General features: G+C 37.0%; 1 protein-coding gene across 2 annotated transcripts in view; it reads right to left on the reverse strand.

Annotated features, from left to right (window-relative positions):
• The window catches only part of VPS45 (vacuolar protein sorting 45 homolog), a 68,657-nt gene that overhangs the window by 20,933 nt on the left and 32,616 nt on the right, over nt 1-15,108 (reverse strand). Inside the window, exon 14 of one of the 2 annotated variants that reach the window (XM_061183550.1) lies at nt 4,091-4,222. The exons of the other annotated variant lie outside the window; for it this stretch is intronic. Within the exon in view, the coding sequence (XP_061039533.1) occupies nt 4,091-4,222 (132 nt within the window). The remainder of the gene's footprint in view (nt 1-4,090; nt 4,223-15,108) is intronic. 2 annotated transcript variants of the gene reach the window in all.

Consider the following 15,108-nt stretch of genomic DNA (forward strand, 5'->3'; position numbering starts at 1 on the left):
TGAGTCTTGGCTCTAACTCTCAGTAGCCATGTTTACTTGGGCAAGTTATTTAATCTCTCTGCCTCAGTTTCCATATACAGAGTGGAGATAATAATAGTACATACCTTATATGAGGATTAAATGACTTAATATATGTAAAGTACTTAGTAAAGTGCCTAGCACACAGTAGATGCTCAATAAATATTTATTATGATTATTTTTATTAGCAGCAGCAGGAACAAAGGGAGGAACTTGCATAAAATAGTTGTGATAGTATTGTGTCACTCTGTGCTCAAAATTATTCAATGATACCCCACAGACTACTGGATTAGGTACAGAATCCTCAGTCTGACATTTTAGGATGCACGGTTAAGCTTCCAAATACTACCTAAGAGCTTTCAAATTAGAGTAAACTTCGCATAATGTCATTACCATTTTAAACTTTTCCAAGATCATAACCACACTTATACTTCGACTTCTGAAATCAAGGCCAACTAGATAAGGCAAAATTAAATAAAACACATAGAAATGCTGGATAAAAAATGACATACATACTTTTAAATGAATAGCTTAACCTCTTAAGAAATTAAGGGAAATCTCCAAGAGTCATCACAAAAAGGGAACCAAAATTTAGGTTGATAAGTATAAACCAATGCTTGCGACTACCCGATAGGTATATGCCAATGTTCATAATATGCCAATGTTCATAAACAAGGGCACTGTATTTTAACAGCTGCAGAGGGTCAGGAGACAGGGCTTAGGCCTCAGTAAGAAAGGGAATTAGCATTAAGACTCTCGCATAATGTAGAGGCCCTCACTGAAAAGAGAGAATAGAAAAACAAAAATCTTCTATTTGTACAGGAAGATGACAAGGAAACTTGAAAATAAACCAGTATAAGCTCTGCATGGTTCTGGAACCCTTCAGTACAGAAATTAACATTAAAAAAAGTTCTGAACTGATAATACTCTTTGGGTACCTGGCCTAAATGAAAGACAAACTATGCAGAAGAGATATATCTTCAACTTAGGCTCCTCATGAGTCCTGTGAGTCTTCTTTAAGATAACTCGTAATACAAAATTACATGCAGAAATGAGCCATCATGAGCTAATGTCAGCAGATACAACAGCAGAATTAGACCTCCAAGTACTTCAGATTATAGAATTAATGTGGTTAAAGAAAAATTTGAAAAGGATTTGAAAACATGAGAAGAGAAGAAATTAATGAAAAATCAGGCAAATTTGAAAAAGAAGCAAATAGAAATTACAGGCGTAAAAATATTCTTTGAAATTAAAAACTGAATGGACAAATTAAACACAGATTATACATAGCTGAAGAGAGAATTACTGAACTGAAATACTAATGTGAAAAAAATTACACAGAAGGCAGCACAGAGAGATAACAGGTGGATAATATAAATAAGAGGTTAAGAGACATGAAAAATAGCTAAATGCCTAACATATAGCTCCCAGGAGTTCCAGAAGGAGAGAACAGAATAATTGGGGAAAAAATGCAATATTCAAAGAAATAACAACTGGAAAATTTCCAGAAATTATGCCAAACATGTACTCTCATACTAAGTAACATAAATAAAAATAAATCCACATTTAGATACATAATACTGAAACAAGAACACCGAAGACAAAAAGATAATCTTAAAAAGAGCCAGAGAAGAAAATATTGCCTACAGATAAAAAACAATTGTATTGAGAGTAGACTTCTTAACAGCAACAATTGAAAATAGTATTCCCTTGTCTTCTTTTTTTTGGGGGGGGGGCCACACGGTACTGGCATGCGGGATCTTAGCTCCCCAGGGATCGAACCCACGCCCCCCTGCAGTGGAAGCATGGAGTCTTAACCACTGGACTGCCAGGAAAGTACCAGTATTCCACTGTCTTCTGATTTCTAAGTGCTGAAAAAAACTATCAACCTGAAATTCTAAACTTAGCTAAACTAAGATATTTTTAGACAAAAACGTCAAGTTGACCAGAACCTGAAAGAACTACTTAAAAGAGGTTCTTTAGTAAGAAGAATATTGGATCAGAAAGAAGGGCCAGGATGAAGAGGGGGGAGAGGCAAATATGTAGGTAAATCTAAACAAATATTGACTATTGAAAATAATAATGATTCATCTGGGGATTATAAAAACAAGTGGAACCAATATGCTGGACAATGATAGCTTGTAAGTTGGGAGGAAGGTGATTAGAGATTCTTCTAAGGATCTGTTTGTGAGAAAGGTAGAAATAGATTAATTTTAACCACTGTTTCTTCATTCATTCAACAATTATCTTTTATGGACAGGTAAAACTAATCTATAATAACAGAAGTCATAATATTATTTTGTGTGGAGTTGTGCAAAGGAGGGGACATGAGGAATAAGGGAGGCTTCTAGAGGTACTGGTAACATTCTATTATTTGATCTGTGTGGTGGTTACATAGATGTATTCACTTTGTGCTATTTCATGGCTTATCATTTGTATACTTTTCTGTATGTAATGAAGTATGTACATGTAATATTTCTGTAAAATTTATAAAAGGAAACTACTGCACAGTTTACACCAAAATAAAATTTTGATAGATTATAAATATATAACTTTAAATACAAGTCCTAAAAATAATGGAAAAAATAGAGGTTAGTATTTATATAATCTTGACTGGGAAAGAATTTTCTAAGCATGACATCAAAGGCAGAAATCACTGGTAACTTTGACTACATAAAAGTAAAAAAAAGAAAAGTTTTATACAACAAAACACTGTGAATAATATAAAACAAAAATATCAAATAGCGGAAAATATATTTTGCAAATATATAATATTAGAAAAATGGTCAATATCCTTAATTATACAGATATAATTCTTGCAAAGAATTATGAACTGGCAATTCACAAACAGAAATATATAAATGGCCAGTGAGCTCTGGAAATTGACCAAGAGGTTAACTCATCTGCCTAAATTCACAAAAATAGTAAGAGGGAAATATTCAAATCCAGCCAATCTTACCTTTCAATTAATATTTGTTTAATGAATGAATGATTATATTTTTAAGACTATAAGATGTTTTTATCATAGACTACAAAATGCAGGTTATAAAACAGAATGTACAATGAGGCAAATAATAATACAAAGTAAAAAAGTACACAAACACCTCTAATGCCTCCCTGTGTATCTATGTATACATGGCTCAGCATGGATCTCTCAGGGTCCCCAATCATTAAATTCAATTATCATGCCATCGGTCTCTAGTTTCCTCCTCATCCTCTGTCTTTCCTACTCTTAGTTTCCAAATTAATCTTCCTAAAATACTATGACCTTCTTGTAATTTTACTGCTTAAAACTTTTAATGATTCCTCATTTTCTACACAAGAAAGTAGAAAAAAATTCCTCAGCATGGAATTCAAGACCTTCTACAATTATGGCATTCAATCAACATTTGCACTTATTACACACATTCCAGCTAATTGACTACTCGCTGTTCTTTTTCTATGTATGTTGCCTATAGCTTTCTGTAACTCGTTCATGTGGTTAAATCTGCCTAAAATGTACTCTCCCTCCATATGTCCATTTTTTATCCAAGGCTCAGGTTATACACTATGTTATCCATGAAACATTTGCTAGTTTCTCTTAGCCACTCTGAGAATCCATGGCTCTTTTACCTCTCTCTCCAGGCACTTATTTTCTATGTTCTATCTTTCCTAATAGACAATGACTTACTTGAGGCAGGATCTTTATCTTCTTCATCTTTGTATTCTTCTTACTAAATATTTACTGAATGAATGTACTTAATCAACAAAACAGAAAAACTCACAGAATTCAATAGTATTATGTTTGGGTATCTTTAAAATGTCAGTCTGTTCCTTGAACATAGGAAACAAAACTGTTAACAGTGCAGGTTGGTCATTACTCTCCAGGTCTTTGACCGAATTAAGTGATTTATGAACTTAATAGAGTATACATCCTTCATCTCACACAAACTCTAAATTATTCTATGAACTGATGCATTTTGGTCTACAGCAGTATGGTCAGCACTGACCTTACTTTTCCTACATAAAGGGAATTTAAGCCTTCCTCTCTGGGAAAGGGGAAAGAGTTATAGGACTGAATGTTCTCCCTTACCTTTTCGTGTTATGCACAGTGGTTCCCCCCAGGACAATCCTCACTCCAGGAGTGGTACGGTTCAGGTTATAAACTGTTAGAGCCTCTTCATAGGTGGCTCCTCCAATTATAAACACAATGATATCCTGAGGTCTACAATAATGAAGGAAGTTAATATCATAGGATAAGGGGGAAAAAAGGCAAAATTTGCTGTTACTATCATATACACAGTTTTAATTTCTGAATCTTTCTTTTTTGGTAAAGGAAGCAGAATAGAATAAAAGGTTTAAAAAAAGTTTTAATTATCTGAAATTGGCAGGAAACAGAGCAGGAAATGCTGAATAGTGATTTGCTTTCTGTTTATGAGCGGATGTCATAATTTCTGTGCTGTGGATTTCAGAATAGCACAATAGTGTTTGCTGGAACCAAATGCAGGAATATTCTTTTATATTCAAGAGGCTGAAGAGTACTTCACTGTGATATGGTATCAATATAGCAGTAATTTATGCTTGTACTACACATCTCCTTTCATGTATAAGCCGTTCGTCAAATACTTAGTACAGTGTCATTACAATGGCCTCTGTCCAAGGACCTCAAAGTATTTTGGAAAGTATTGGTATATTTGGATGTCCCCATAACACGGGAACAAGAAACATTTAGTATTTTGAGTGCAAAAAAAGAATGGGATACATAAATTAATGGCGCTTCTAGAAATCCACCTCTTCTTAAAATCTTTGTTCCTCAATCCTTTGATAAGCCAAGAAAAAGAAACCATGGAAACAAACAAAAAACCCGTGGGTGTAGTTTTGATATTGGACATGCTGACGCATCAGCTCAGTCACTAGCCTCATTTAGGTTGCACTGTGTAGTTTTACGGTGTTTCAACCTTTATCAAAATAGCTTTATAACAAAAGTGAGTGGTCCTCCTATTAGATCCTTCTGAAGATATGAACAAGAAGGAGATCACATTATTTTCAAAACTGTTAAAGTTTGCCTTGTTTTTCTTTTCTCATGCCACCAAGAGAAGATAAAATTACTTAATCTTAGTAGGCACATAATTTTGTTAAATCACTTACTGGCCATTATTTAAAATGACATCAAGCAGAAGCAACTATTTTGGAGGTTATAGCACAAAACTAAATAGAAATATCTTTAGTCAAAGGATGTACATGCTTATGTATAAATCATGGGAAAAAAAACAACAACCAACCCTACATTTCCTTTCTGTTTGTCTCTCTGTCTCTTTCTAAAACACCTTGAAGGAATCACTAACTGAGAGAGTATTTGTTCTTGTGGGACTTCATGAAAACAGAATCAGATGTTGTGGCTATTTAAAAATGTTCTGGTGCAGCCACTATGGAAAACAGTATGGAGGTTCCTCAAAAAACTAAAAATAGAGTTGCCATATGGTACAGCAACCCCACTCCTGGGCATATATCCAGACAAAACTATAATTCAAAAAGATACATGCACCCCTATGTTCACAGCAGCATTATTGACAATAGCCAAGACATGGAAACAACCTAAATGTCCACTGACAGATGAATGGATAAAGAAGATGTGGTACATATATACAATGGAATACTATTCAGCCATAAAAATGAATGAACTAATGCCACTTGCAGCAACATGGATGGACCTAGAGATTATCACTTACTAAGTGAAGTAAGTCAGAAAGAGAAAGAAAAATACCATATGATATCACTTATATGTGGAATCTAAAATATGACACAAATGAACTTATCTATGAAATAGAAACAGACTCACAGACATAGAGAACAGACTTGTGGTTGCCAAGGGGGGAAGGGGGGATGCGGGAGGGATGGACTGGGAAGTTGGGATTAGTAGATGCAAACTATTACATATAGAATGGATAAACAACCAGGTGCACAAGGAACTATGTTCAGTATCCTGTGATAAACCATAATGGAAAAGAATATAAAAAAGAATATATATTTGTATAACAGAATCACTTTGCTGTACAGCAGAAATTAACACATTGAAAATCAACTACACTTCAATAAAAAAAGAACTTAAAAAAATAAATATAAGAATGTTCAGATAATCTCTGAATTGCAGAGATACCCAACAAAGGCTCCCAATAATGAAGGGGTGGTTATTTTGCAATTGATTTAGCAGAGTCAATTATGACATTTGTATGTGAACTTGGGACTTAAAATCATGCCTTTGAAATGCTACTTTCTTTTTTTTTTAATTAATTAATTAATTTATTTATGGCCGTGTTGGGTCTTCGTTTCTGTGCGAGGGCTTTCTCTAGTTGCGGCAAGTGGGGGCCACTCTTCATCGCGGTGCGCGGGCCTCTCACTATTGCGGCCTCTCTTGTTGCGGAGCACAGGCTCCAGACATGCAGGCTCAGTAATTGTGGCTCACGGGCCTAGTTGCTCCGCGGCATGTGGGATCTTCCCAGACCAGGGCTCGAACCCGTGTCCCCTGCATTGGCAGGCAGATTCTCAACCACTGCGCCACCAGGGAAGCCCTGAAATGCTACTTTTTAAGACAAGGTAAGCTTCATTCGAATCTACCCACCTGAAACAATGTATTTAGCATCACGATGCTTTAAGTGTTCCATAGTGTTATATATTCTACAATCATTTTTTGTTACTTTAAAATATACTGTTTTGGGGAATTCCCTGGCAGTCTGGTGGGTGGGACTCTGTGCCTCCACTGCAGGGGGCCCTGGTTCCATCCCTGGTCAGGGAACTAAGATCTTGAAAGCTGCACGGCACGGCCAAAAAAAAAAAAAATTATAAAGTAAAATATCTGTTTTTGACTAGATAAATGTTTGCACATGGTATAATATAAAAAAAGGGCATATTGTAAAAAAAAGTAAGTTTCCTTCTCACCTCAGTCCTCTTGCACCCCAGTTTCTCTCTAGAGGCAAACACTATTACTCATCTCTTATGAATATCCTTTCAGAGATACCATCTATGTGTATATACATATATTTACAAATTTACATATTCATATTATAAGATACATGCATATGTATATATATATTTAATATATATTTTATATACAGTCTATAAACTGCATTTTATATACAGTTGTGTGGACATACTGTGCATTTTAAATTTTGGTAGGTATCTCCAAGGTGTTCTACAGATGTCATTCTACCAGCAATTCAGGAAAGTGCCTATTTTTCCACATCCTGTCAGTACTGTGTATTATCAAGGCTTTTGGTCCTTTTAAACTAAGTTGATCACTTGGCTCCTCCTCAATACTTTCTTTACTTGGTTTCCAGGACATCATATTCTTTTGGTTTTCTTCTTACTTCATTAGTTGACATTTTTCAGTATCTCTTGATGGTCTCATCTCATCTCCCGGATCTCTTTATTTCTTTTCTTTTTTTTTTTTTTTGGCTGTGTGGGGCCTTAGTTGCGGCACACAGAATCTTTCGTTGTGGCACGCTGGCCCTTTGTTGTGGTGTGCAGGCTTCTCTCTAGTTGTGGCACACGGGATTCTCTCTAGTTGTGGCATGCGGGTTTTCTCTCCCTAGTTGTGGTGCGAGGGCTCCAGAGCGTGGGCTCTGTAGTTTGCTGCACGCGAGCTCAGTAGTTGTGGCACGTGGGCTTAGTTGCCTCGCGGCGTGTGGGATCTTAGTTCCCTGACCAGGGATCAAACCCACGTCCACTGCATTGGAAGGCAGATTCTTTACCACTGGACCACCAGGAAAGTCCCTCCCTGAACCTCTTAATTGTAGAGTGTCCAGAATCCATTCACCGGTCCTCCTTTCTTCTTGATCTACACTTACTCCCTATATCTGTGTAATGTAGTAGCTACTAGCCACATATGGCTATTTAAATTTAAATTTAAATTAATTAAAATAAAATAAAAAATTCAGTTCCTCAGTGGAACTAGCCATATTTCAAGTGCTCAGTAGTCACATGTAGCTAGTAGCTACCTTATTAGATAGCATGGATATAGTACATTTCCATCATTGTAGAAAGTTCTATTGAACTGCACTTCCCTAGATGATCTCACCCAGTTTTGTGGTTTTTAAATACATTTATCTGCTGATGACTCCCAAATCTCTATCTCCAGCCCAGACTGCTCTCCTAAATGCTAGACTTAAGCATCTGTCTATTCGACATTTCTACTTGGCTGTTTAGTTTATTTCTGAATTCGGCATGTCCAAATCCCTAATCCTCTCCCCTAAGCTTGTTCCACATATAGCTCTCCCCATCTTAGTGGATGGCTAACCTATCTTTTCACTTGCTTAGGACAAAACTTTGGAGCCATCCTAACTTCTCCTTTATGGCTGCAGATATAGTGAGAGGAAGAGAGGGAGAATCTTGAATCTTATAGGCCACGGGGGGATCACCAAAGGGTTTTAACAGGTTACCATGGTCAAACTTGCTTTTCTGAAGGATAATTTTGGCAGCTATGTGAGAATGAATTGGGGGTTGCTGGTGGGAAAACCTGGAGAACAAAAGGCTACTGTAAGACTTTTGGGAAGATATGATAAAAGTTGGAACTAAAGAAATACCAGAAGTGGAGGGGAAGGACTGGATATAGAAGACACAAAAAATGTAGACTCTTCATTCAGTAGTTGGTCAATGATTAAATGTGAAGGATGAGGATAAAGGAAGAATCTGTGATAACTTTAAGTATTCTGGTTTTGGTGACTAGGTATAGTGGTTTAAGTGTGAGAACAAAGAAAGCAAGACTGACTGACTTAAAGGAAGACAAAAACATGCTGTTTCTGAGATACCTGTGGAACATCCCAATGGAGATGTCCACCAGACATCTGGACATTGAGACCTGATGATGTCCCTGAATACAGGTGGCAGCTGAAGCCGTGGGAATAGATGAGTTCTACCTAGGGGGATCATGTAGAATGAGAAGAGAACCAAAAGACAGAGTTTGGGAGGATTCTTTAACATCTACAGGATAAGCAAGAAGAGTAGCTAGCAAAGGCAATTGAGAAGGAAACTGTCAAAAAGGTAGGAGGAGAACCAGAGGGAGAGGCCAAGGGACAAGTGAGTTTGAAGAAGAACAGAATGGTTAAGTGTTAAACGCAGTAGTGAGGTAAATAAGTGAGGATTGAAAGAGACCACTGTGCACATTCCTGCAATGTGATTTTGCAAGAAGAGTTTCAGTGTATTATAGTGGAGCAAGAAGCCAGGGTACATGGATTGAAGAGGTGAAAAGTGAAGATAGCGACTTTATCTAAGAAGCTTGACTGAAGAGAAGACAGGTTAGAGGAGAACCCAGGCTCAAGGGCTTTAAATACTTTACTTAACAGGAGAAACATGAGTATGCGTGTAGTCTGTGGAAAAGTAATTAGAGGAAGACAAGCCGAAAATACAGAAGAAGGAAGGAGGGAGAGGGAGAAGAAGGGGGAGAGAAAGAGAGAGAGGAGAGGAAGTGCAAATAATTACAAATAATTACAGAAAGTGCAAGTAAATGATGGTAGAAGTCTAAAACGAGTGTTGGCAGAGAGGTTAGTTCTGAATTGGAAAAGAGGATGTATTTCCTTTAGAATGAAGGAAGGAGATTAAGGTAGGTATATGTAACTAAGTTTATAAACATGGGGGCTAGACACTGAGGGAGCTAATGTCTGACAGACTCAATTTTTTCCACTGTGAAGTAGGAAACACTGGTGTGGGTTAGGTGACTTAGACATTATGGAAAACATTCTAAACTGATGTAGTGAATGAGACAGAAAGAGAACTACTAAGTTTGACTGAGTATCCCTGAAGGCCCAAGTGAAGTGAGAAACAATGAATTTGTAGTGGCCCTAATCTATAATTTGTATGATTTCCTCTAGTAGCACAGAAAGGAGATATGAGCCTTAAGCCTAAATTATTAATCCAGTATTAATCTGGTGCTTTAGGCTGCAGGGAAAGAGGTTCTTTATAAACTTATAGGAAAGTATTACCACTGTTCACGAATGACTAAAATTTTCTATACTATCAAGGTTTTTTCCTTCAAGTATTTGCCTCCAGTTACTGGCCAGCTTTTTCTTGCTGAAAAAGGTCATTTGCTTAGGACGAGTTGTATAATTGTGATAGCAATATTTTTCTACCAAGTATGATAAACTCTCAATTATTTGGGGACTGAATATTCAGGCAAAATACAGGTTCTTGTCTTTTTCTACATCTGATATGTGTTGTTTCAATTCTTACTAATATTTCTACAGAAGGGGAAGGGGAATATGAACATCTAAAACTCAAGTTCAGTTCTTGTCAGCATCTTTAGGGGTGTATTTCATAAGAAAGAGATCAAATAAACTACAATTGGTTGTAATTTTAAAAACTGATATGAGTCCCTGTAACTTTTACCATAGTATTACCCTCAAGAATATACACTAAATTTCTAAGGATATATATTTTTAAATCTTCCCACTATATTGGTTTTAGAGGTACCAATGATCTGAGATAATAATGGCTTCTGAAGTGCAGTCCCAACTGGTTTAATATTCATTAAAGGATGAGTTCTTTGGAAAAACAATTCCAGTGTTATAAGAATGTGCCATCAAGGAGACAGAGGACACTCTACCCATAGTTTGGTCTGTGTTGTAACTATCTAGGGTCAGCCTAGGTGGAAAACAGGAGGAAAAAAAAAGGCTGTTACAGTATTCAGAAACAATAAAATCCTCAAAACTGAAATGAGTTTTTTTGCCAGAAAATGAGTATTTTTTACAGTAACATTCCATAAGCAGTGCTCTTGATGTTGAGGGACAAATCTAGCTTGAGACCCATTATGCAGCTTATCTTGAGTAAATACTCATGAATTACACAGAATACTCCATTAAGAAGAAGGGAAGTAGGTTTCTCCCTTACAGGGGTACAGTGACTAATGAGAAGAATTAGACAGTAACACTTTTGTTTTGAGCTCTTGATCTGGTAAGTCAATTTAAAAAGCAGCTGAGGGACTTCCCTGCTGGTCCAGTGGTAAAGAATCCGCCTTCCAATGCAGGGGACGCGGGTTTGACCCCTGGTCAGGGAACTAAGACCCCACATGCCACAGGGCAACTAAGCCCATGCGCCACAACTACTGAGCTTGCGCACCTCAACGAGAGAGCCCACGTGCCGCAACTAAGACCCAACAGAGCCAAAAATAAATAAAATAAAATAAATAATAAATAAATCTGGGCTTCCCTGGTGGTGCAGTGGTTGAGAATCTGCCTGCCAATGCAGGAGACACGGGTTTGAGCCCTGGTCTGGGAGGATCCCACATGCCGCGGAGCAAATGGGCCCGTGAGCCACAATTACTGAGCCTGCGCGTCTGGAGCCTGTGCTCCGCAACAAGAGAGGCTGCGATAGTGAGAGGCCCGCGCACCGTGATGAAGAGTGGCCCCCGCTTGCCACAACTGGAGAAAGCCCTCGCACAGAAACGAAGATCCAACACAGCCATTAATAAATAAATAAAGCACACCTAGTATAGTGTAATTTAAAAAAAAAAAATTGATTTTAAAAAAATTAAAATAAATAAATAAATAAATAAATCTTAAAAAAAAAAGAAAAGCAGCTGAGTGGAGTAATAAGGATCACCCTGGAAAATGACATCGCTTTTCCATAGCTGCCCTCTGCCTATCACCTGCCTCTAGAGTACATATCTTTCTTATGGAAAAGAAAGGCAAGAACTGGGAAGGAATAAATTCAAGCAGGTTTCTAACATAGCCAGAGAACACTATCCTTTAGTCTGATAATTTCAGGGTGCCAGAGTATTTCGTATTGATGGAGAGGGAAGAAGATGCCACGGGTGGTAACGGTGGGTGTAGGTTATATCAATGTAAGGACAAAACTTACATGTAGGGATAGGCTCTTAGAGCTTGACTCAGTTGTGTACCTAACAAAGATGACTATGTCACATTTGGTTATGAAAACATTAATAAATGTTTTCCTGAGCCTCCTACTACTTAGTCAGGCTGGCTTAAGGAGGAACATTGGTGAAAAAAAAATTAAAAAAAACATCCCTGACATTTTTCCTTTTAATTCCTTCCCCTGGTGAATTTTAAAAGTAGATGTTCTGATGAGGCCAACAGTAAAACATACAGCAAATCATTTTTATATGATGGTTGAAGCTAAGTGGAATACACAAGTTCAATTCTTTGTACACATCTTCCTGTGCTCTGTAATTCACCATAGCAACCAAAAGCATTAATTAATGCAGATAGCAAACATTAGAAAACAGCAGTCTGTTCATGCTGTGTATATATATATACACACACACACACACATACAAGGACACCTTGAGAACCCAACCAATTTATATCCTATTGTATTAGAAAAATAAAAAAATTTTCACACATAGTGTTTCTGGAAATCATTACTTTAATTGTTAATCATTCAGTTAAGCAGAAAAACAAACTTTTAAGAGGCAGTATTTTATCTACTTTGTGGACTGTTACACTTATGGCTAAAATTCAAATTTTTGAATCTAGTACTTACAGGTAGTAAAAATCATATAAGCATTGACTGTAGGAAAAAAGGCCAATGAGAAAGGACTGCTGCTTTCATAGAAACAAAAACAACAAGATTCTACTAAATTTGTATAAATGTGAAAGAGTACTTCCTTTCTGAATTGACTAATTCTGGAATGCATGACCAGATAGCTCCCTTTTCTCACCAAATGTTTAAGTTGCTTGTTTTTATCAGGGGTAAGAAGCAATTCTGGAGTGAGAAAAAAAAAATCTAGCCTGATAAATAGGATATGTGGGAGTCCCATCTGCCGAGAAAGAGCAAACCCAATTTGTGGATATAGCTATACTGCCAAACAGGTTAACCACTAACTTAAAGCTAAGGGCTAAAACATTCCTACAACTGTTCCTGGCTTTGCAAAGTTGTGTTCTTGCCAGATCTCCTTTGATATCTTCTAATATGACAATAACAACAAAACCAAGAAGTTCTATCATGATGAGACTTAAGTTAACCATAAAGATGACTAAAATCAATGACTCTTTTAAATGTGATAACCCAGTGTGAAGATGGTGCCTAGAGCCGAGGGTGGGTCTAAGTGAATACAGAGCCAAAATACCGTACAGGAAAACTGCAAAAGTCGAAATTGTCTGGTAACATCAACCAAATTTAATCTCTAGTTTATATTTCCCAACTGTAAATCTTGTCATATCAACTACTACAGATGCCAACATAAGAAATCTGACAATATCTGTTGAACATCTATATGTAAAGCACTGTGTTAAATATTGTGAAAAACCCAAATATTAATAAAACATAGTTCTTACTTCAAGATTACAATACTTAATACAATACCTAGTGGGAAGGATAGATATGTATACAACTAACCACTGTCTCAGTATCCAGAGGTAACCATTATTAACAATTTCTTATTTCTTATTTCAGAAATATTTACTGTATACATAAACATATACATGCTTGCACATATATATTATATATATGTATAGTCAAGCAGACATTTATATACACATATGTACACAATCACGTTTATGCTTATATAAAGCTTTTTTTTTTTTTTTACACAAAAGGAATATTATAGCATCTTAATTTTCTATCTAATATATCTTCGAAAGTTTTGATATTATCCCATGAAGAGTTATGCCATTTCTTAAGAAGAATGCACAGTAATGTACTGTAATCTAGGTAACCAGTTCTCTATTGATAAATATTTAGCTTCTTTCTGTTTTTTTACCATTACAAATAATGTTTTGGTAAATATCCTTGTGTACATGTCTTTGTGTACTTGTGCCGGTATATCTACATGGCAAACTAAGAAGTGAATTGTTTAGTAGGTCTTTTCAAGTCCTCTGTGGTCTTCTTTCTGTTAAACAGGGCCAGGAGGTGGCATAGGTATCCTCTGTGCCCCCTACTATAGTTTCATAACCATTTCTCTGCCTTCTTCAAAATTTCCACTATCTTAGAAGCTTATGATATAGTTGCACTGTTTTCTCCTGACCTCCTTTCCTGGTCACTTTCTTATTCCCTGAAGACTTCAGCTCTGGTTTACTGTCCTCCTTTTCATTCCTGCTCCTTTCAAGATTTTCAGTGACTTTAACACCAATGTGGATTACTCATCTCACGTCCTGGTCTCCTCACCCATACTGATTCGTTCTTTCATCCCTCACAGCCACCAACATCCATGATTATAACATAAACTTTTGTATTACAAGTATCCACAATATGAAATCTTGAATTGAAGACCTTTTTCTCTAATAACCACTCCCTCAACTTTTAATTCACTTATGCTAATGCCTCTACTGTAATATTTCTTTGACCTCATCAATACCTCCAATTCATTCAACAATATTTTTTTCACTATCCAATACCCTCCTTCTTTTTTTGTTTCCTAAAATCCTGGTTGGACCCAGCTATCAGCCTTCTCCTCATTTAATCTAGTGCAGCTAAAAGTTGCTAGAGAAAACCACGCAACTAGGCTCATGGGCTGTATTTTAAATTAATGACCACAGAACTCCAGTGGGCACTCAGTCGTGCCTAGAAGTCCTACTACATTTCCCTAGTAAATCTGATTACAAGCCTACAAGATAACAATTTCACAGTGTTTTCTCTTTTTATCCTGTACTTTAGCTGATAACTTGATGTCATATTTTACTGAGAAAATAGAAGTAATCAAACAAGATGGCCCCCATGTTCTCAACATCAAAGCTGTTACAGTGGGGACTTCCCTGGTGGCGCAGTGGTTAAGCATCCACTTGCCAATGCAGGGGACATGGGTTCGAACCCTGGTCCAGGAAGATCCCACATGCTGTGGAGCAACTAAGCCCGTGCGCCACAACTACCGAGCCTGTGCTCTAGAGCCCGTGAGCCACAACTACTGAGTCCATATGCCACAACTACTGAAGCCCGTACGCCTAGAGCCTGTGCTCTGCAACAAGAGAAGCCACCGCAATTGAGAAGCCCGTGCACCGCAACAAAGAGTAGCCCCTGCTCGCCGCAACTAGAGAAAGCCCACGCGCAGTAGTGAAGACCCAATGCGGCCAAAAATAAATAAATTAATTAAAAATAAAAAAAGCTGTTACAGTGAAAGAAGTACCTCTGCTCCTATCAAAATCTTCTCTGCTTGTGTTCTAGATCTCC

Source organism: Eubalaena glacialis, chromosome 3 (genome assembly GCF_028564815.1).
Source record: "Eubalaena glacialis isolate mEubGla1 chromosome 3, mEubGla1.1.hap2.+ XY, whole genome shotgun sequence".
NCBI classification, from domain to species: Eukaryota; Metazoa; Chordata; class Mammalia; order Artiodactyla; family Balaenidae; genus Eubalaena; species Eubalaena glacialis.